The sequence below is a fragment of the Phragmites australis genome, chromosome 19, assembly GCF_958298935.1.
Source record: "Phragmites australis chromosome 19, lpPhrAust1.1, whole genome shotgun sequence".
NCBI lineage: Eukaryota > Viridiplantae > Streptophyta > Magnoliopsida > Poales > Poaceae > Phragmites > Phragmites australis.
In genome coordinates, this window is record NC_084939.1 from 25,741,462 (window position 1) to 25,765,053 (window position 23,592).

At 44.4% G+C, this 23,592-nt stretch overlaps 2 protein-coding genes across 3 annotated transcripts; one reads left to right on the plus strand and one right to left on the minus strand.

Moving 5' to 3' along the window:
- Window positions 1-5,469: 5,469 nt before the first annotated feature.
- On the minus strand, window positions 5,470-14,858 carry LOC133899894 (protein ZINC INDUCED FACILITATOR-LIKE 1-like). 2 transcript variants are annotated; one of them, XM_062340928.1, is made up of 17 exons: window positions 14,348-14,858; window positions 10,097-10,137; window positions 9,841-9,901; window positions 9,634-9,736; window positions 9,409-9,511; window positions 9,280-9,333; window positions 9,141-9,203; window positions 9,020-9,069; window positions 8,866-8,941; window positions 8,560-8,760; window positions 7,695-7,782; window positions 7,264-7,349; window positions 7,073-7,180; window positions 6,897-6,941; window positions 6,711-6,799; window positions 5,748-5,791; window positions 5,470-5,639 (listed from the first exon to the last, which is right to left on the minus strand). In XM_062340928.1, exons 1-17 carry the CDS (start codon window positions 14,550-14,552, stop codon window positions 5,536-5,538), a joined length of 1,521 nt encoding a protein of 506 aa, XP_062196912.1. In that variant the 5' UTR covers window positions 14,553-14,858; the 3' UTR covers window positions 5,470-5,535. The 2 variants fall into 2 exon arrangements, 1 of the variants encoding a protein (XP_062196912.1); XR_009906461.1 differs by lacking the exon at window positions 5,470-5,639 and having other exon boundaries at window positions 5,750-5,791; window positions 6,319-6,799.
- Window positions 14,859-20,959: 6,101 nt separating this feature from the next.
- On the plus strand, window positions 20,960-23,019 carry LOC133899918 (uncharacterized). Its single transcript, XM_062340954.1, has one exon. The coding sequence runs from the start codon at window positions 21,028-21,030 to the stop codon at window positions 22,684-22,686; it is 1,659 nt and encodes a 552-aa protein (XP_062196938.1). The 5' UTR covers window positions 20,960-21,027; the 3' UTR covers window positions 22,687-23,019.
- Window positions 23,020-23,592: the final 573 nt, after the last annotated feature.

Genomic DNA, 23,592 nt, shown 5'->3' on the forward strand with positions numbered 1-23,592 from the left:
CACTAAGCACATGGTTTGAGTACTCGACACAACAATCGAGCAACGCTTTCGGCAGCCCCTCTCGATAGTACGGCTATTGATCCTATAATCCTGTCTCCCACCAAACTTCTTGCGACCGGAAAAATTAGAAAACCTATTCGAGTTATACCTTTGCCTTGAGCAATATCCACTTTGGATTTTGGCTTAATGTTTATCAACTCATGAAGTTTAACCTCTTCTATATCTTTAAGCCACTTGATGTCCTTCAACATATGAAGTTCAATCTTTGTTCTTCACTCCATGTCTTCTTACATTTTTCATGTGATTGATTCGAATCATCCATAGCTTCACATGGCCTCGCACGATTCATTGGCACAAAGCATTCACTCGCCCTTCACCATCGCATTTGTCCTTCAGCGCCAAGCCCGTTGTTTATCCTTCACAACCGGATGGTCCATCGTAGCCGAGCATCGTTTGCCCTTCACCGTCTTGCTATAGATAGTCACTTTGTATCATGTATCTTCAATCTCTTCACTTTGTCATTTTGATCATCACTCGATTTCCAGAAGCTCAATGAAACCCTCTTGATAGCTTCCCATGCACCAAGCATAGGAGTTTTCACTTTTTATATCATCTTCATTTGGTTTACCACCAAAATATGAACCGTCAGCATCAAGCATATAAGTTGTCTACTAAATTTGTCTTGATCTTTCTATTCCAACTTAGCATATTGAATATGTCAATTCAACTCATGATTTCTAATGTAATCTAACACAATCTCACTCTCAAGCACAAAGCACATGGGTTAGTTCATAAAACCTAATTGACAACTTTATACCTTAAGTCACTTGATCTTCACAAGTAACTTTATCTTCACGCTTATTATCAATATTCTTGAGCTTCTCATTTATCTCATGAACATCACCCGAGCACCACCTATAGCTCATTCATTTCGATACATCTCTTTTGACCACATGGTATTTCTCAGTGAATTCATGCTCTACCAATCATACATCACCTATAGAATATACTACAAACAATTCTCAACGTAATTATTAGTCCATAGGTATTATCATTAATTACCAAAATCATATTTAAAGGCTAAATAAACCTTAAATGAGGTCATCTCAGATTCCGACTCTGACAATGTAAGGGACATATATTATGCAAATTTAATTGATATAATACAGAAACAATGTGATACAGAACTACAGTTTCATCAGCATTGTTCATGTTAAGGGGAAAATTTATACAGAAATAGGATTCAATAGACCAAAATGATTAAGCTGTCATGATTAATTGAAGCATATCTTATATTAACCTATCTTAAAAGGACTTCCAGACATTGATTTTAGGAGGCCTCGTATTGATGGTGTATGTTCTTTGGTTTCTTAAATCAAGTGAAACTGAAAATTACTTTTACACGTGTAGGACGGGAGGATAGAGAATCCTCCTAGCTGCACTGTTTGACCTGAAGAAGCGTGAACATATCAGTGTCGTCTGCACCAAGTTCTCCACCACACCGGCGACCATGATCACGTCACTGCCTTCACCGAATGGATCTACGTCACCAAGCTACACTATACTGCGCATCACCAATCCATACTGATCCCTATCGTGGCTCTAAACCGACGGAGCTACACGTCATGTTGTCTTCCTCATCGAGTATGTTGACGCTTCCACTAAGATTAATTGGTGTTCATGTTTTAAAGCTAGCAAGTGACGAATTAATATTGAATTAGCACCAACACCAAAGCCCAGCAGTAATTCCTCACCTGGTATAGAATGGCTATCGTTTCATGTGCTACATGCTGTCTCTGAGTTGCAAACTGGGCATGCATCCATTTTGCTCAAAAAAACTTGCACACAATTTTGCATCAACAGTTTCGGAATGTCCAACCTTTCAGGATGTCTTGCATTTGACATGACTCAAAGGACGAGCACCCTCGATCAGCAAAATAAGGAGAATATATCTAGATAAACAAGCAGGATATAAGTATCTACCGTTTTCATTTCCAGCAAATAATTTTGAGCTGTCGTCTCTTACATTACTACTACTTACAATCTATTGGACACCATTTGCCAACGACACATTTCCTTATATTGAAATGCTGCAATTACATACAAATACAAGTAAACTACTCTTGCTTCTTCAGGTCCTCATTGACCCTCCTGGTATAAGGGCTTATGCCCTTTGTGGCCTTGCCTCACAGGTGCAGGACTCATGAGGCCAATAGTGTCAAGACCAGTCTAAGGACAGACTAATATTCTTGTCATATATTAAGTCAGAAATCAATCTCAATATACGAAGACTTCACATATGATAATAAAAGATAATATCATTAACTTAACGTGAAAAGTAATTCTTACATATAGGACCTTCAAGGGTCAAAAAGTAAATAAATTCCGCAACTAGCGCGATCTTCTTATTTCGCATCTCTCATAGGCAGTCGATGTAGAGCACCACCTTAGAATTCTCCATCCTCAAAGTAATCTTCAGAGTTTTCCCCGATTGAGCAATATGGTTATGACAAGTGTGAGTACGTTTCGTACTCCGCAAGTTATGGTAAAAAATGTAATGAAGGCTTTCACAATAATAAGACTTACAAGGGATTATTTGCATAAAGGCGGAATTTAATGAAAACAATTAGTAATAGCGAAAGTAAACAATTGAAAGTAACAACCTCAAAAATTAACGTTCTTGACATAAACCACATCAACCGAAGTTGACCACCTCAAACATGGTTCCCACAACCATAAATAAACCACCAACCCAAAGTTATCCAAAGATGGTGTATTCTAATCATGTTCGGCATTCCTCGCTGCTCATGACCGTGAACACGACTGATTAATCAGTTTTACACTCTGCAGAGGTTGTACACTTTATCCACAAGACGTGATTATCTGTTATGCCCGTGTTAGCTAAACACTTCCACACTTCCGAGGTGTGCGGCCAGGATTTTCACTGTAAGACATTTATAAAGTTTCTCCCAACAAATATCTACCTACTAAGGTTTCACTACCGCGTGACACAACAACCTCAGCAACAAAAGCCCCCTCTTGCACCATACAGTTCCATGGAAATTCCATCTGTTCCCCATTCCACCACTAGGTCTACGCTATGTTGGGAGAGACTAATTAGTCAGCCAGGTCTGTCACATACCAGACTTCTGGTTGTACTATAAAGCTTGATCCAATCGCACTATGAATTGATCCTTAATTGAATTGAGCAAGACTACCATCAATCTACGCTTAGTAACCATCAATCTACGCTTAGTAACCAACCCAACCTCTTGCTCAATTTCTTAGTCCATGTTGCTAAAAATATCATCACCAATTTTATCTCATGTTGCATAGAATCATTATCAAAATTACTATACCAAGTGTGATCCAACTCCCAAGCATGGCTAAGCATTTATACCCTTGAACCACCCAAAATCGAGGCGACAAGGTAGATATGAGAAAACTAAGGTATAGTCTAACTTGGCTTTCCCACCGACAACTATAAGCATGCAACTTTATAAAACGAAAATCATTTAGAAATTAAAGAGAAAAATGCATCAAGGATAACTTGTCTTCACCCTGTTGCTCAGCAGGATCCTTGAACTCCTGGTCCTAGAAACCTGCAAATTCTTCCTCCGGGACGGCGGAGTCTAATCGCAAAATAAAACAAGACAATAAACACCAAAAGCCAAGAGCACACAAAACAACTCAATTTATTATTTTTATGATTTTTGGTAAATAATTGGCAAAGGATACAATTGGATCAAAGTTGCGACGGTGGAGATATGGCTTCGGAAGGGTGAAAGAAGAATGTAGAAATTTTCCTGAAATTTTTTGGAGGCTTCTGGTATTTTTCTGGGATTTTTCTGCATTTGTAGCAATTTTTAGGAATTAAAAATGATTTTTAGGAATTAAAGAAACACTAAAAAGAATTAAAACAGATTATTAAAATTATTTTACTAAATAAAAACATTTTCATAATTTTTACTATTTTTTGGGAATTTAAAACATTAAAGAAACTTTATTTAAACATTAAATAATTATTTAAGATTTAATAAAACATTATTCTAAATTTTCTAAGTTGTTTTCATAATTAAAAAATTATTTTCAATAAAACAGAATTATAAACATTTTTATAAAATTTATTCTGCGGAGAAAACATTTAAAAACTTTTATTTAATTTATTAAAGAATTTACAAAAAAATTCTTATTAAAGAAAAACTATTTTTAGATTTATTAGATTTTTGGAATTATTTTTCTACTGAAAAACGGAGTGATGATGTCAGCTTGACGTTAGCGGGGAATTAAAAGAAAAAGGGAAAATGCGGGGCTAATGTGGCACGTCACGTCGAACGGGAGGCTGACGTGGCCAAGCCATGTAGGACGATTGTGCCGATGTGGCTAGACCACGTGGCAAGGCTGGCTGGGTGTGCTGACGCGACTGGACTGAGCTAACTGGGCAGCCACATCGGACAAAAGCGCCCACGTGGCGTTGATGCGGCTAACTGTATTTTGTGGGGGGAGGGGCGGGCGAATGATTCAGCTAAAAACGAAGGGGTACGGAGGATCCATTCCTGACCACAGGATTGGAATTGGATGGTCGAGGCTCACTTTGGCTTGCTCCAGTGGACTGGGGCGGTGGTGTAGTCGCCAGAGAGGAGAGGAGACGGCGCTGCGCGACTCGGGGGGTCAACGGCGAGCGACGGAACACAGAGAGGAAGCTACGGCGAGTCCATTTGACGCTCATGTCGATGTCAAGGAGTCTTGCATCGACCACACAACGGCGAGGCTTCACGGCGGCAGTGGAACTTCGGCGGAGAAGCTATCTGGTGGCGCTCGCACTACGAGGAGTCAGGGAAATGAAAGCGGAGGGGTGTGCGGTGCTCAAGGGGGTCTAAGCGGGGGGGGGGAGATTTATGGCTCGAGGGGCAGAACTCGAGCCGGTTTAGGGTTTGGCGCCAGCAATATTTGCACGGTGGTCTCCATCCGTCCGAGCTTCAATCCCGACACGAATTTTGGCCTCCTTCCTTTCTTCTCAGTCAAGACTCCCGTATACGCGATCGCTGGTGATTGCTTTCCCTTCTTCGAGAACAGAAATGGCAGGTGTGTCGGTTGGGCCACAGAGAGAAGGAAGGAAAGGGGGGGGGAGGGTAGGAAGATGGCGTCGACATGTGGGTCCGACGTGAGAGAGAGGGGGCGCATGGACGTGGGCGGGTGAGCGGGCTGGTGTGGCTTCGACCCATTCAGGGCGCAAGTGAGGAGGGGAGAGGGAGAGTGGGCAGGTGCTCAGCTGGGCCAGAGAGAGGCCAGGAGAGAGAGAGAGGGGTGGTTGGGTCGGGCCGGGGGAGGGAGGCCGGGGGAGAGGGTAAGGTTGGATGTGGGCCGCAGGGAGGGAGAAAGAGGGATGAGGGGCCTGAGAGGGAGATTATCCTTTTATTTCTTTTCCTTTTCATTTCTCAAGCATTTCTTTATTTATTTTCTGAGCAAAAATTTGAGGTTACAAATTTTGGGCTGTTACAAATAGAATACACAGAAACTTCTCTAGTTGAGAATCTAATTTCTATCATATTGCTCTGGCACGGCCAAAAATGGTTTGAATGTGAGGATGAGTCCAAGCAACTCAACGACATTCAGAAGGAAGAACACCATCTGATCGCCTGCGTGCGTAGAGTGAGGAAGATTACACAAAGAGTAAAATACCTGTCCAGTAAAAAAAAGGAAAGAAAAGCTAGCTGGAATTTTCTCAAAAAGGCAACAAATTTAACCTGGAAAGAAGAAAGCATGCTGTCGTTTCTGTGCCCACGAGAACCTGCATTGACAACAAAAATGCAGGTAAAAATTGAGCTTCACATGAAGCAGACATTCTCCACTAAATTTGGCAGCAGAACAGCAGTAGTAAATCCAATGTACACTACACCACACGCTCCTTACTTTCGAACCTTAATGCAGCAATGTGGGCTGTCAGCCTATTGTAACTTGAAAATAAAAAATATCTCAGAGTGATGTTCCAAAGAAGTATACGCTTTGGTGGAGCTAAATTAGTTTGGAAAGCTTAGGCTCCTAGGAAGGTTAAGTTCTTTGCTGGGCTGGGGATCCTTGGTAGACTTTGGACAGCGTCCTGGAGGCGACAACATGGCTTACAGTCGGATGATTCGTGCTCACATTGTGTTCAACTTCCTGAGACTTCCGATCACATGCTGTTACACTGCTTGGTGGTGAAGGAGGCATGGTGGCGGGTTTTGGGAGTTCATCCCCCCAGGCGGAGACCGTGTTCCTTGCTGGTGGCTTGATCTCCATGTACGTGTGGCCAAAGAGTTCCGCAAAGGGTTGGATTACCTAATACTTTTGACTAGCTGGAGAATTTGGTTATCCCGCAATGATATTGTCTTCAACAATAGTCGCATCTCTTCTGACTCATTGGTGGCCCTCATTTGGGAGGATGTCAACAGATGGTGCGACGCTGGAGCCGTGCAGCTTTCTGCTGTCAGGGCTCGTCTACATAGTTTCGGCTCGGGGATCTAACTGCCGCTGGGTTCTCGAGCTTTTCCCTTGTTGTTTCCTTTCATGTAATATAGCCTGCTGATGTTAAGGCTCTTGGACCTTGTAGGTTGTTGTGTACCATGTACCTCTTGAACTCGTTTCTCCTTAATACAAAGATGCGTAGCTCTCCTGCATATTTGAGAAAAAAAAATATCTCAAAGAAACTATGAGGAACAACGTATACTTACACGATGCCTGCCCCTGATGGAGCGACTGCCTTGAAAAAGGACATTCCTGTCATGGATAATCCATTTGCAGCTCCTCTTTGGTCCTGAGGCTGTTAGTAATTGCATAGTCATCAATAAGTTGCAGACTTGCAGTAGATATCTTGCACAAAATGTGGTTGAAATACATCTAAAATTATGGGGACATACCACAGCATTATTTTGTAGGATGAAAGTGGCCGTAATGATGGTAGCCTGATACAGTATATCATAGATGATAATAATTAAAATGATATAAACTTTAGTTACAATTCCAAACGGAGCCTTGCTTAGTTGTAAAAGTTCTAGTTACAAGGATTCAAAACTGGTATGAGAAAAATACTCACGCCAAGATAATTTTTTGTCACCGATGCAATATTCAAAATGAGTGATAATCCAGGTTCTGACAGGTATGTCATATAGGGGTAGGCAAAGAGAATAGGTATGCACAGAATCTGCAGGTCAAGCACAAATAGTTAAGATATGCAGCCAGAGAGAAAAGCAGTGCAGCAACTAAATAACAGCGGCTTTTACTCACAGCTGCAATTCGAGAAGACTTGACAGGCCCGAGAACTTTATTAATACGAGGGTATATAAAGAATTGATATACAAGAAGACTGGCACCTGAAATGGAAGAGTAAAATACTGTCAGTGTTGTTATCACAAATAACAAAAAGTTAGGCGTACAAAGTATCAAGAACCACAAAGATGGAACTTCCAGCTTCTGAGGAATGATTAAGTATTCGTTTTCCCTATACAGGTGAAAGGTTATAAACGGATACAGTTTTCTAAAATTCTATAGAAGCACTGCTGTTAATGTTCTTCTGGAAATATGGGTAGAATAGCAACAGTTCCCTAGCAGGTACAACTTAATTTGGGACAAGATGGTCGATACATGAACCACTACAGACAATTCTATAAATCATTTTCTGCATGTTAATAACAGTAAAAAATAACCAAGAAATCCACCTGTAACTGCAAGAACTTGACCTACATCCTCTGATGATAAACTCAGTCCACCATACTTCTTGTCACTTTCAGCCCACAGAGAGAACACCTGAGGTTAGTCTTGATTAGTGCTCAAAACCATGCTGAATTTTCTTCTAGGGAGGTACCGTAACAGAGAGCACATAGCAGAGATCTAGATAAAGTTGTGACATTTTACATCTAAGTTGTATGTTTGCACACAAGGATAAATCTAGCACAAGTTAAATTTTAGTAGCAAATTTATTAATTGCAACAACTCTTCACAGGAAAGCATTGTTCTTATGATTTACATTACCAGTCATCGTTGACTGATGGGCGTGGTGCGTATTCAACAAAAATTGTGTCGACCAATAAATATTATGTCTGCTGAAATGCACAATGATTCTAGAGTTCAGTTAAGTATAGAACAACCAACAGTTAATAATTAATATTCATAGCACTAGCAATGTTTTGTAGACCTTCCCCACCAAAACAATAGCTATAGGGGCACATTAGAAAACATCCATTATATTTCAACTAGTTAATCTCCAAACCTTACATCCATATGTTGCAATCACTAAACACTTTTTTCAACAACTTCAAATTTGAATTAAAAAAACCTCAGCCAGTTTTCTGCGAAATATTTGAAATCTACAGTTTCTGGGATCTTTGTGGGGTTTGCTATCTTTTTCTTGGCCAAATTTTAACCCAGAACATTCACAGGTTACCAAGGCCAAGTCCTTTCCTATATCTAACATGTAGGCTTGTAGAATGTGTCACTTCTGCCTAGATTTTTAAAGCATAATTCTCCAATAGGTTGCAATACTTCATAATCATAAATCACAAACAGAAAGTAATAAACAAACACCTCTGTATAAGCCATGTCATGAAAGGAGAAGACGCAATAGATAATTATTGATGACATCAGTGACCAATTCTTGAATAAGCTCTTCTTAGTATCCAAACTACCACTTTGTTCGACCTCTTCTTTCGGATGAATCAGATGAGCCTCCAAAGCTTCAACGCTCTGATTTCCATTTTCACTAACTTTATGCTTGTGTAAAGTCTCCTAAAAACATTTTGTGATGATTTACAATGGGTAGTGGAAGAATCAAAGTTAAGCATTAAAGGATGGTTAATGACAAATGAAATAATTTAAAGCTATCTCGCATACCGGCATCCATATGCAGCTTATGAGAACAGCAGCAGCAAAGACTGATGTGCATAAACATGGTAAGAAATATGGGAACCTGACAAGTTTCCATGAAAGTAAGTACTCTGCAAATCAAATATTATAGATTGTCTAGTTAGGCTACACGAAAATATACCTTCCAAAGATTGAGTCAGGTGAAAAGACATTTGGAAATTTTTCTGCAGGCTGCCATAAAAGTAACCAGGTTAAACTAACAATTAAATATAGACCAACATGTTAAATGGTCTCTGCTATACCACTGCAAGGTAGCCTCCTAGAGCAGGACCAACGATGAGACCTATTCCCCAAGCTGTGCTGACCTAAAATTACAGGAAAGAGAATTTCAAAAATAAAATCATTATAACAATAGTGCATCAGTATGAAATTTGTATTTACAAGTGATAACGCTAGAGCTTCATGTTCATGCCGGCAAACTTCAATAGCATAAGCCTGCAAAAATCAAGTATAAAGTTATCAACTATACCACATCTAAAACTAAAAGAAAAACCTACAAATTGACCATACCTTTATCGGTCCAAGCAAACCATTTAAAGCACCAAGAAGAAATCGTGTAGCTATTGCCATCCAATAGCTGACACTAAGCCCAAACAAAGTATTAAAGACAACCCTGAGATATCAGAAAGAATTAAGTTAGAGACTCAAACAGTGAAATAATAGAAGGACAAGAGTGAACAAACACACGCTTTAGTCGACACTGGTTTCACATAATGGAGGCAAAATGTTACTAACACAGAGAAAATGCCAAACATGACAATTGGCTTCCTCCCAATACGGTCTGCTGCTATTCCCCAAACTGTTGAAGTCAAGCATCTACCAAACATAAATGAAGCACCTGGAAAGATCCAGAATATGGAACTGCTCAATCATAAAATGTTCGCCATTTATAAATATCGAGCTCAACCATCCAAATTTAAATGAGCAATTTTTAAGACTAACCTACAAAACCAGCATAAAACCCAATATCTTCTGTTCTTTTGGCAACATGCAAGTCTCTTATCTGTGGAGTAGCAACAGACAACATGAAGATTTATTAGGTACAGGTACTTGAGAAATGAACATGTGCACAGATATAGAAGAAAAACTTTGGCAGACTAGGATATAAAAAATCAACATTGTTGTACTGACTAATTATTGGTTATGTAACACAATACCCTGAATAACCAGAAAAAGAGTAGCATAATGGCATACATACCATAAAATACAAGAAGGGGAACAGCGATGATATTGGCAAAGCTGAAAAGAGCAGAGGAAAGTTAGAAACACTAAATATGCAATGTACGATACTTATGAAAGAAAAGAGAGATACAACGAGATGCATGGTCAGGGGCGAAGTTACAACCAAATTGACGGTGGTGCATCACATCATAGTACATCTAAGTAATATATACAATTCTAAAGTAATATATTGATCATTATAAACCAAGTACTACTAAAGTATTATTTTAATCTGGTGCATGTGCACCACCGTAGCTGTACTTGTCGTCGCTTCTGTGCATGGTAAGATTGACAACATAGAAAAAAATGCCAATCATTTTTTTAGACCCACGAGTCCTGATGCTGACATTTATCGAGTTAGTTCAATTATCATGACTAGCAACCATTGAATAAGATCCGAGAAAGGCACTGATGCATTCAGAAAACTATGATCTTAATAAAGATATGATATGATTGTTCATGATCACAGATTGAGACATGTGGGGAACAAGTCACATAGCAGTAGAAAAGTCTTAAGTCCTAAATGCTGCTTAATTGGAGCGATTTAAAAAAATCTCAGGTTAACAAACTTGAAAATTGGCACCATTAACCACCCCATTGCCGGAATTTTGTCAAGGCAGTTGTGTTTGGACTATTGCTGGTATGATATGGTAGTAGACTGAAGAACCATGTTGAGATGTGTCAAGATTCAAGTATTTGTGATGAGTAATTATCTTGAGTTGATTTGCGGGATTTTGGGATTGCATTAGCATGTCTATATTTTTGCAATACATGATTATGATTTGAGACTAACCGGAGTTTGTGAAGATGTTGAAAATTGTTGGAGGAGAAGGAAATGTGTTTCTTGTCTCATGATGTGTAAGTCGATAGAGTCAACATGGCAGTCAACGGTGAGAGGATCGGGACTAGGGGGCTTAGGGCCAGACGATCGGGGATGCCGGGTGAAGTCATGGGTGATCCACACCGTACACATGGAGAGGTCAAGAAGCAAATGAAGACTGCATGTTGACCAAAGCAAGCAGGATGCCGGTGCAAGTGACAAGGCGGCCCAGGAGTGGGAGCAGGAGTGGGAGAGACTTGCTGGTGGTCAGGATCACGGGAAGAGGTGGCACGTGTCGATATCAGAAGACACGTTTTGAGAAGTGTGCAAGGCGGTTTTGCGGTTTGGTCTCAAAACCGTGACAAGGATGGAGGTGCATGTGACACCATCAGGAAGCTTGCATCGACATGAAGCTTAGTCGTGAAGATGTTGATCCGTTGGATGGACGGATCAAGAGTTGACCACTTTGCCCCTTAGGGGGTAAGTAGTGAGTGTGTTGATATGAGGGCATTTTAGGAAAATATGCTAAGGTGTCTATAAACAGAGAGGGTTGATTGTGTGAACTCCTTGAGCCTTTCTTGTTAGCTTGGAGAGAATCCTAGGGATAGGAAGAGAAGAGAATAGAGAAAGAGATGAGATTTTGATAGAAAATTTGTATTCCAAACAAAAGAGTGAGGGAGGATGGTGACCTCTGCTCTTTGGCTGTAGTTCCACTCAAAATCAATAGAAGAACTTGTTCCCAATCTCTTGTGCTTCTCTTTCTAGTCTATCTCTCTATTGGCTTCCTTACAAGTTTTGCAAAAAAAATTCTTTGAATTTCGTTTTTGGGTGAGTTCTTTGTGTGTGCAAGGATGGGGATATTGATCTAGCTATGATTTGGTTGCAAAGCCCTAGCACAAATGAATGTTTTTGAGCTTTTACCCGATTTACTAAATTTAGGCCTTTTCATAGTAAAATCTTGATTTTCTTGTTCCCTTCCTTTTAGTGGTGATCTTGTTGAGTTTTCTTTTTAGCCGTGACCAGCGGGGATCGTCTCTATGACACCTAATGTGTTCATCCCTCACGAGCTCACAACAAGTTCAAGTTTTTGGTATTGCCTTGTAATAATCAATTTTGGAGAAGCTTCAAAATTTCTTGTGATCCGGAGTTAATTATTGTTAGAAAAGGGTATCTAGACTCATATCCACGTATCCTCCAAGTTTCACAGGATTTGGAGTTGATTTGACCGGGTTTTGATCTTTTTAGTGTAGCTCGGGCTGTTTATCATTGTTCATTCTGGCTGGCAGTGACGGAGCCTTAGCATCCGAGCCTTAGCTTGGCTAGCAGTGACGAAGCCAACCGCATTAGAGCCAGGGGCACGCTCCGTCAAAGGCTCCAAAGAAGTCTTCGGAAAAGGGGACCTGGCGTTTTAAAAAAAATTGTTCATTCTGGACAGCACCACATCTTACGGCGACGGAATTTAAAACGGACTCAGTGAAGCAGCAGCAGCTCGGCTGAATTTTTTTTTATTCGTGAGCTACAGTGAAGCGATCATTGCTGGCTGCAAGTAATCATTGTGTAATCATTCTAGCATTGCTTTAATCACATTGATTAATGGCTTGTCTCGGTTAATGCTAGAAGTTGGTCCCGTATGCACTCTGTTGAAGGTCGGCAGCTTTTCTTTTTGTCTGGTCTCGGTATTTTCATGAATAATGGTCGGTTTGGCCATCTTGGTTGATCTCAGCAGCAATTTCTTTTGCTGATTTCGGTTTATACTTGAGTGCCTCTTGTAGCTTGATCCTCTAAGAATTAGCTTTGAGCTTGAGTTGGCCGGCTGTGCAGTGGGTTGGAGTTGTGTGTTGTGTGTGTTGTGCAGCTCTCCGAAACCATTTTGCTTCGGCGTTTTTTCGAGGACTTCCTAACCCATTCCGATGATTCGTGATGGGTCAGAAGATAGGCGTGTTGAGTGAAAATCACACCAGGATCCGATTTTAAACATACTCCTATTCACCTCCTTGGTCGTTTTTTCTGGGTCCTTCACATACTTTTTTTAAGATCTGATTTTCCTCGTACAGAAATCTGCCGGTGAATAAATGTTGCAGTTGGCATAACCATCGACCTACCGAGAAGAACTATGTAACACGTGGCATTGAAATCACAGGTAGTACCAAGAAAAATTTCTGTTATTACTTCCCTAGATTGGCAGCTGCAAGCACTAACCTGCTAGCTGTTAATTTGTACACCTGGTAATCCAAATTCTCCAAAGTTATGAGCTTTATAAAGAAATGCTTCCCTAGAATCTCGAGAGATGAAGATTCAAGACAGAATTCCGTAACAGCCGTGAGACAAATCATCCAGATATACAAGAACTCCTTGCCCTCTGGAGGCCCTTCTTCCGGTCGTATGCACAGCCAACCGGGGTGATACTCCTCCTTCAGCAGTAGCGAAGTGCCCTCCTCCTCCATTAGCGACCAACGAATTCCTTCCGAACGTGAATTGGAGCTCCAATGCTCTTATCTCGTGGCCCCAAGAACCGAATCAAGAAAAGCGAAAACCAAACCCAATGGTGGAGCTAAAACACAGCCCAAGCACGGGCCAGAAGGCCGATTGATGATTTGAGCCGGGCCAAAGGAAATAGACCATTTGTCCAAAATGAACCAGGCCTGGCCCAAATCCAGCTTGAAACTCACCCCAACTTTCTAGCGGAAATCCTATTTTGAGACGTGCCATGCGTAAGCGGATTTTGGAGACGAGGCGTTACACAGAGATAGCGGGGCGGGCGGATGCGGCGCCCGCAGCTGCGGCGGGAGGGTCCGTGAGAAGGAGGTGGCATGGTAACCATTTTATCAACTCGGATGACGGTGAAGATTGATCAAATCTATTGTATATTTTATAAACGTATAGATATAGGTAGATATATGTACATGATATGTCCAGCTAAAATCGAGGAAGTAAAGAAAGAAAGAAATCATTTCTCCCTGTTACCCTCCTCTTTCATCCCCTCTGCTCTCTCTCTCTCCTTGTCTCTGCTTGCGAACTGATCGAATTCAATCGATCCAATTGAACCCTGTGGATTTCCTGGTTGCAGCAAGGTGTTCAATGGAGCCAAATTGAACCTCCATTCCAATTGAGCCTCGCGAAGCACCAGATATACCGTGTTCTTTTTCTCCCTTGCAATTGTTCAACGTGTGCCACATGTCGCACAGAGAGCGCGGGCCGTGAGATGGGCTCACGGAGGCCGCCCTCAAAATAGGGGCCCTTTTTTTCTAGATTTCTCAACTGAGAAGATAACGTGAACCCACGCTTATCAAAGATGCATATCATATACTATATATGTGGGAATAATTACCGCAGAAGCTAGCATGCTGCTGCCATCGGGTAGGCAAGGCAACGATATGATGCAGAGACTATTGAGACGGCGATACGCACTTGTGCAAAGGGTGACGATCCAGATGTAGATGAAGCTCCCGTACGGGATCCCCGGGTTCTCCGCCTTCCGCCGGTCCACGGCGCACCCGGGGCACCCTTCCAAGTACACGATGCCGTTACCGCCGCCCCCGCCGGTGGTCTTCTCTAGCAACGGCTCCGACTGCTCCGCCGCCGGCCGCCAGTCGCCTGGCCTCTCCTCCTCCATTATATATATACTAGCTAGTTGCCGCTAGCTTGAGATCTTGACCGATCTACCTTGGCTAATTCTCTCCTGATCTCTTCTCTCTTCTCTTCTCTTCCACTCTCTTCTAGTAGTATACTGTTGGGCTAGCTCTCAGTTGATCACTCGATTCGCTTCCTCTTCAATCTGCTACCAGCTGCATTTATATCACAACGGCTGAAAGGATGGCTATCTCTTCTGGTAGCTAATTGAAAGCTATCACTGATCACGGACGGAATTGCCCATATTATATTGGAATCTTGTATGGTAGCTAATCACTTTACTACTACAGTTGCCACATGCTATACAAAACTAAGACTAGCTTAGAGTAGGTGCATATGCTTACATATATATATATGACCTGCTATTGGCAGGTCATATATACTGCCAAGTCAAGGTTGCGGGATCAGAAGAAGAATCATTTATTGCAAGTTCTTTATACAAACTACAAGAAGAACATACCAAATTCTCCGATCCTAGTAGGACAGTCATGGAAGAGAAAGTGAGCATACAATCCAAGAATGCTGATGTGATGAGCATACGTCCCATGATACACGGCATCAGCTCTTGCGTCAAGGTGTGCGCACAGCTGGTTTGTTGCTCCCTCCATCATCAGGGGCGGCAGGGAAAAAAGTTTCGACCGAAAACCGGTGATAAATTTGGTTTACAGGGTTTATCGGTGGATCTTACTAGAAAAAATTATTATGTTTATAAATATTTTTTTAAAATTTTGTTTCAATTTGTTTGAATTTAGTTTGATAAATATGATATATCCGATAAATCATGTTTACCGGTGAACTCCGATAAATTTTATTTACCAATATAAAAAAACCTGGTCAAGTGTCTCCTATGTGCTCCAAAACTGTCCTGTACATTGTGCCATCGGTTGTAACTAAAAAAAATTTGAGGAGCTGACTCATGCTTCAGACCTGCTCCGGCAGACATCGCCATTGGGAGTCGCACGAGGTCTCATTGCACATCGGCAATTGATTTGCTGCCATCGATCGAGGAAATGAAGTGAGTAATAGCATGTTGTTGAGGACACCGCTGTTGGGAGTTGCACGAGGTCGGTGACGCCATTGGCATCCTCGCCGCACCCATCATCTGCTTCGAGTCCAGCCACATGGAGGTGAGGGACGAGGCCCTCAATCCGGACAGTCATCTCCGCCGAATCTCGTCGCATGGAGGTGACACAAATATGCCAGTGAGATCAGGCAACCTCGAGCAAACACTCTCAGCCCGAAGCCTCTGGTAATCAAATGCATGGCGCTCGAGGACACCAATCTGATAGATAGGATTTACCGTTTAACCTCGCTCAATAGAGCAAATATATCACCATGATCCCTACAAGGAATAGTCAGATCAATGAAATTGTGCCATATGCAGCACATGCATCGATCATAGGGCATAGTTTTTTCTGAGATAGCCTGCTGTGTGGATCCTTGAAAGCGCCTCCGAAAGAGAGGCAGACCCATGCATTTTAGCTCACCGCATTCTGGTGCCCAACCTACAACCTCTGTGATCACAGCAGCACACCTCCACAATGTCATCGCCGATGTGGGAGAAGGAGGCAGAGGGGAGCGCTGGCGGCCATCTACTTCGAATTTGCTGGCATGAAGGTGGGGAATGGGGTTGTCGTGCTTTGTCACCATGGAGAGAAGGGGGACGAGGGCAGGGAGCAAAGGGGATTTAGGTAGAACTCCTATGATCCAAATTCTTTATGGGAAGTGGTGATTATGTGGCTGAAAGTGATTATCTAGGGTAAATTCTTTAGAGGAAGTGATTCTATAGGGAAAGTGAATTTAGGGAAGTTGGGTTTTTTAGCTCCCAACATCTAGTTCATTTCAAAAAATCACTCTCACAAAATCACTCTAGGAGCTAAAAACTGTAAACTGTCGTTTGGTAGAACTCCCACTGATTCCACTCTGGAAGCTGATCTGTGAGATCTACCACACATGCCCATAGCATCATGTGGAGGAATGGTGGTTCCCACCTTAACAACTGGTGGAGCTATCATAACAAGACGCAACGACCTCACAACGTAGTCACAATATCCACTCATAGAGCACTTAAGCAAAAATATGCCTAGAGGACCTAATGCAGTCAAAATTTCACATGATAAAAAATGCAGAAAGGGAACCCCTGCTGCGATTTGAAAGGGATTACTAGTGACCAATTCTATCAGATGAAACAATAGTATTGTACTATTGTTGAATACTCCAAACTTCTACAAGATCAAAACTGGCCAATGATAATTTGACTATTTTGTGAAAAAAAAAATGATGATACACATTTCAACTTATTTCAGGTGCAGTTGCGATACTAACCATACATCACGTCAAATGGATACAAAAGCACTGGATGGAATATGTTAGTCACAAGGCAAGTTATCAAGGATAAGACGTTCCAACACTCCAGACCATGAACCAGTGATCTATTTTCCACAATCAACTTATATGGTACGGAAAAGCATGCTTTCCTTGTGAAAAAAACTGATTGTACATTAAACTATTGCTATTATTTCGGTATACAATTATTTCCCGGCTCTCTTCCCCATTTTCCCGCATGGCCCATCAAATTGGCCCGGATCGGACGCCCCCTCTCCTTATCTCCACACCTCACTGTCCTAGGGTGCCCGACCGGGCGTTGTTCCTATCCTTCCCAAGTGTGCCGCCACCTCTCTCTCCCAAGCACGTCGCCACCTCTCTCTAGCTAGCTCGGCCACCTAGCACGCGTGCTCGAGCCGGCCCGCTCCTCCCCCGCTCTCTCTCTCCTTTCCCCCTCTCTGCACCCGGGCCCTCGCGTCCAAGCGCGTGCCTCGACCGCGCCGCGCCCGAGCCACGTCGCCGCTGCGCCCGAGCTACTCATCCCCGTGCTTATCTCCTCCATCCTTATTTGTTCTCCCTTCCAAATCTAACCCCCAAATCTGAGTTCTCCGCGGGGGGAGCCCCTAGCCGCCGCTGTATATCCCAGCCGAGGGTGCCCGTGGAGGAGAGGGGGGATCCGAGAGAGAGAGAGAGAGAGAGAGAGAGAGAGAGAGAGAGAGAGAGAGAGAGAGAGAGAGAAAAGAGGGAGATCTATCGCTGCCTCTGTTGTCGCTGTCTCGGGCTCATCGGTGGACATCGTGCGTGCCGTATTCTTCCCCCCTCCATATATGCTACAGGTGCCGATTGGCTTCGTGCCGCGTCCGTGCAAGTAGGTGACCGGGCGGCCTCGTTGCCGCAACCATGGAGTTGTGCCGATTTGATTTTGGGCGTCGACGGTTCTTTTGCTTTGAGGAGGAATCTGGCCGGTCATGTGCCGCGACCATGGAGATGGCCATTGGTGATTCTGATTTATGCTTGTGGTATGGCTGGCCTTCGTGTCGTGTCCATTGAGATGAGCTCCGGCCGGCACTTAGCGTTGTGGTTGTGTGAGTGCAGGTTTGCTTTGGTCGTGCTTTTGCTCTGTGGTGACCGGCCGGCCTCGTTGCCACGTTCGTGGAGATGGAGGTGTGCTGTGATTTCAGGCGTCGACGGTTCTTTTGCTTTATGGTGGTTTTAGCCGGCCTCGTTGCCGTGTCCGTGGAGATGGAGGTGTGTCGTGTTTGATTTGATGGTTGGCCTTTGTGTCGTGGCCACTGCGGTGTGTAGGTCTTGGTGCCCCGGCTAGTGACAGGCTGTTGCCGGCAAGATGCTTGGTTCCATTGGCTTATGTTTGATCTGACTGGCATCATTGTTGTGATCATGGAGATGAGTTTGGTCTCTGTTTTGATTTTGGCCCTAGTTTCCTTGTTTTTGCTGTGGAATCATGTTATGCCCGGCTTGATTTCTCCCCTCTATGATGTGTTGCCATCGGCCGGGAGTTGGTGCCGCCGCGGATACACTGCCGGCTGGGAGCCCGAGTACCGCTAGGCCACGCCATGGTGTTGTTGACGGGAGCCTTTCCACACGCCCTTTTGGTTTTGTGTGGGTGAGCCATGGCTCGTCATGTCTGGAGACTTGGCCGTCCCTTTGTTGGTTGGTGCGCTCGTATGCTTGGCAGTGTCCCACTAATTAGCCGGTGTGCCCTCAGTTTAGTGTTGCAGCTCATTGCTTTGATATCCATTCGTAAGGCTGATTTGGTACTCCTCCCCATTGTCGGCTCAAATGGTTATGCTCTTTAATAGATGTGGTTGTTTATGCTAGATAAGTCTTGCATAGATGGGTTTAGATTGGGCATGTTTGCTCCACGAGGCACGTTTGGCCTGTATCCTTGATGTCCAGCGATTGAGGGAAGTATTCTTTGTCACTGATTAGAGAGGGATGTCTGTTGATGTGCTTCTTTGTTATCTGATAGCATAGGGCATGATGATAGGTCTTGCTGTTAATTGATCACTCACTGGTTGCGGCTTGGCTTTGTAGCTTGTTTTCTTGCCTTGAGTTGATCTATGGCTGGTCTTGTTGCCGGGTTGCTGTTGGTAATCTCTGCTGCCGGATTGCCCTATAGCCACATCTATGCACTTGTTTGCATGTTTCCGGCCTCTCATTGCTAGGCAATGACTTTGTGTGGTCCTGTCCTCCCCGTCTCCCATACTTCTGTTATCAGTGGCCTTTGCTTTGAGGCCCTCTGTTTTGGTGAGGTGTTGCCGATGGCCTGATGGTGATTAGCCTTAGGTTCTGATGATTGATAGCACAAGATGGTGGTGTTGATCCTTTTATTTGATGGCTGTGTGGGCTGATGATGTTGTTTCCCCCCTTCTGTTGGGATGAGGGCTGGCTGATGGCGTTTTCCCTTCTAGTGGGATAGTGGTTAGCTATTGGGTTATGCCGTGGCCAGTGTTGTATATTGGGGCCCGATAACGGGTTGCCTCCGTGGCTCGACTGCCTTTGTGGCTTGGTTATTTTACCCCTGCCTTTGTGGCTCGGTTACTGTGGGATGAGGTTAGAGGTCGTAGATAGGAGTTTAGAAATATTACGCGGTTCATCAGGCTCCCGCTAGGTTATAGCTGATGAACTGCTGTGTAGCTAGACTCTCTCTCCCTCTACTTTCTTATGTCACCTGAGGCTGAGGCTGAGGCCGATGATGAGGGACTACAGATTCTGAGGTTATTTAGACGATGATGACTCGGGATATATAAACAGTCCATAGAGCTCATGTTAAACTGTTTGTCCCATCTTTTTCTTTTAATTATTTTTTTAACGCTTACTTTGATCTGTTTTGATGCGTGTGACTACACCCTTGCAGACTCGGAGACGAACTGACGACGACCAGTGAAGCAACTTAATCGGAGGTTGTCCAGGAAACCGGACATAATTAACCGGCGGCCTCATGAGGCCATGGGAACCAGGACGAAGTAATCGCTAGAGCATTAGTCAGATAGCGTGTGCGTTTGTACGTGTGTGGAACAATTTGTAATAGATGAAACTGTACTTTATGATTTCGATAATGAATGAATAAAGTTATGTGTTTTAATTACAGTTTGTCTCATGTTCTTTCGTATACTGGCACGCCCACAATATATATGCAGTTATACATATATACAACAATTCGAACACAATGGCAAGTTCCCCTTGTGCGAAACACACTGTGAACAATTTTACTCATTTCTTCTTTCTTGCCTATTCTCTGTCATCTTTCTCCTCTGCTCCAGCCATTGCCATTGCCACCGTTGTATCTACCTCCAACACTGCCACAGACTCCGCGTGATTGATGTGGTCACTATGTAGGTCGCAGAGATGTGCTCATGGGCAAGGTCAATAAGCACCCCCTCTCCCTCGTCAGCTCACAAGAGCCATCGTGGTCGGCTCCTGCAGCAAGGATGCATGCCTCCTCACCAGCGGCCATGGCGATAACAAATAACGCGAACCCGGTCTAGAACCTCCCTTAGGCCAATGAGCTCCATCTTCCTCCTCTCCACCACCTTGGACCGCGGCCTTGGGATGTGGCGGCGAGGCCGAGCTCCATGGCCGTCATCGGGGACGAGGTCCAAGACTGCCATGGGCCAAGCTGCATGACTGCTGAGCATAAAAGAGGGCGTAACTGCAAGTCCATGGCTGTCACACGATGATGGTGACCTCTCCGGCTGGCCAACGACCTTAGCTCGATTACGAAAGGGAGCAGAATAGGAAGGAGATGGATGATGAAGAAAGATAAAAACAAAAGGTTCAAAGTAGTATACAACTAAGAATTCAAAAATTGCATATAAAAATAATGGCAGTTTAGATACACCAATATAGTGGCAAATAACTAAATATCCCGCCTGCTGCTGCTAGTCCAGAATGCCACACGCGACCCCACAAAAAAAAGATTTTGACTTTGCTGCAGGCGTTCCAACAAAAAAGAAAAGATTTTGGACGAGTGGTAGCACCCAAGCTTGACTGTTCAAGTCAAGTCACCCCAGATTGATGGATTCACACCCCTCCCCTCCCCTCTCAACAAAAAGGACAGAAAAAGATGCCTGGATGCTTCTCCATCTTCTTGGTATAGCACATCCGTCGCCATGGTCCTTGCCGGCAATGACGACAATGCACCAACCACCGCGATGCTCGTCAGCTACCGAGCCTCCACGCCATCGCTCGCCGACCACCTCGTCGAAAAGCCGCGACAGCGCGTGCACTGCCTCGGGGAACTCCCCTTATGGCGACGAAAAACCGGCGACGGCCAGCCTGCAGGACACGTCACCCGCACCGTGGACTGGAGCTCTGTCCTCCGGACGTGCAAGGAGTGGCTCAAGAACCCCATGAACATCGCGCTGCTGCTCTGGCTCCTCTGCGTCGCCGTCTCCGGCGGCATGCTCGTCCTCCTCCTCCTTGGCCTCCTCGACGGGGTCTTCCCCGCGCCGGCGGCCAGGAACCGCTTGATCGAGATCAACAATCAGCTGCTCAACGCGCTCTTTACGCTCATGAGCCTCTACCAGCACCCCGCGCTCTGCCACCACCTCTTCCTCCTCTGCCGCTGGCGCCCCCACGACGCCGCCGAACTACGTGCCGCCTACTGCAAGGATGGTGCCGCCGCCGCGCCGCGCCCCGGGGAGCGCGCGCACATGTCCGTCGTGGTGGCGCTGCTCCACCTCACCGCCGCGTGCCAGTACGTCCTCTGCGGCCTCTACTGGGGATACACCAAGAGCACCCGCCCCGAGCTCGCCGAGGACGGCTTCTTCGTGCTCGGCGTGGCCGCACCGGTCGTCGCCGCCGTGTACACCGTGTGCAGTCCGCTGGGAAAGGCCGGCAAGTGCGAGCTCGCCTGCTCCGACGCCACGGGCTTGAAGACAAAACAGCTCCCTACCCCAATTGGGCGCGTCGTCGTCGAGCCGGAGTGGGCCGGCGGCATGTTCGACTGCACTGGCGACGCGGCCACGGGGTGTCTCTCCCTCTCCTGTACCTTCTGCGTCTTCGGGTGGAACATGGAGAGGCTGGGCTTGGGCAACAGGTACGTGCACGCCGTCACGTTCGTGCTGCTCTGCTTCGCGCCCCTTTGGGTGTTCGGCATCTCGGCGCTCCACATCCACAACTACATCATCGGCGACGTGGTCGGCGGCGCCGGCTTGCTGCTTTGCGCGTGCGGCCTGCTGTACGGTGGGTACTGGAGGATTCAGATGAGGAAAAGGTTTGGGCTCCCAGGGAGCAGGGCGTGCTGCGGGTCCAAGTCGCTGACGGACTACGCGCGGTGGCTCTTCTGCTGGCCATGCGCGCTGGCGCAGGAGGTGCGCACGGCAAGCCTCTACCACGTCGACGGCGAGAGCTTCTACACCAAGGTTGTGGACGATGATCATGAGGAGAGGCAGCCGTTGCTAGTGTCCAATCATCACGACGTTTTCAGAGCACCTGAGACAGTCGTTGCAGTGTCAGAAGGGACATCGACTAATCATCTGGTTGTTGTTCATGGTGAAATGATGGTCCCGCCAAATGTTCAGGTTGTTGCGGTGAAAGTTGAAGATGATAAATCTGACGAATGCACTGTTGTTCACGGTGAGATGGTCGATCCGGCTAATCCGATGTCGGCGTCTGTGAGGGAGGAAGATGAATCTTTGGTGGAAGATGCTGATCATAGTATATCTTCTGATGGAAGTTGGAGGGTGGAGAAGGTGAAGAAACTGATCAACATGGTCACTCTGCTGTCACTGCTCATTCTTTTGTACACTAGGGGATTTATACATTAAAGAGGCAGAGGACATTGGACATGCATATATAGAGGATACGCCGTAGGCGCCATAGATAGATTGGATCATTCATCTTTCTCCATTTTTGTTGGTGCAAATAGGAAGTCGATTATCTGGAGCTTGTGGGTGTATATACAGACACATATACTTGTCACATAGGTGTACACGATTTAGAAGGAATTGTACATTTGTAATTCGGCGATTTCTAATGAGAAATAGCAAAGCCTAACTGCAAATTTGGGAAAAGTATTTCCTTCTAAAAAATTTGGAAAAAAGTAAAGGCATTTTACTACTTTTTTTCTGTCTGTTTCAGTTTAGTCAGTGTATGTGTGTCCTGTGTTTCAGAAACTAATTTTACAATGGAGCTACGATCCACAAGCATGTGAATTGTATTCTGAACTAAAGATGAACACCAACTAGATATATCAATGGTTTATATCACATTGTACTACCGTTTTGTGACACTATTGAAGTTTTTTTTTTTTTTTTTGACAAATGTGATACTATTGAAGTGATAAGGAGCCTCAGAGAGGAAAACGTACAATGATCAGGCTAGATAATGAGCCTAAACTTTTCTTCTGCACCTATTCATAATTCTTAAAAAGAACAGAGAGAAGCGAAATCAAGTTGAGTTTTTCTGTGCAGAGATATCAGTTTACCAAATGCAGGTTTGCCCTCTATGTTTGTGAACTTATAGAATCTGATTATCACTCTGCGTTCTTCTTATTTGCAGACCTTCAGAGTAAACAGCAGGCAGAAGAACCGCAAGTCCTATATGGTGTGCTGAAATCATCTATATAGTCCTTGTCAACTAATTTGCGAACTGACTCATGAAGTCATGTCATCCACACTAATCGTTGGGGTGCAGCAACTGTTGTTTGGCTCAGCTCAGTCCAGCCTGACGAA

Bases quoted from the DNA above. Each gene is read 5' to 3' on its own strand.
- LOC133899894 (XM_062340928.1), bottom strand. From the start codon at position 14,552: ATGGAGGAGGAGAGGCCAGGCGACTGGCGGCCGGCGGCGGAGCAGTCG. The intron at 6,942-7,072 runs GTGAGTATTTTT...ATACTGTATCAG, and splicing joins TGACAAAAAATTATCTTGGC to GCTACCATCATTACGGCCAC. The intron at 6,800-6,896 runs GTATGTCCCCAT...AATTACTAACAG, and splicing joins TCCTACAAAATAATGCTGTG to CCTCAGGACCAAAGAGGAGC.
- LOC133899918 (XM_062340954.1), top strand. From the start codon at position 21,028: ATGGTCCTTGCCGGCAATGACGACAATGCACCAACCACCGCGATGCTC.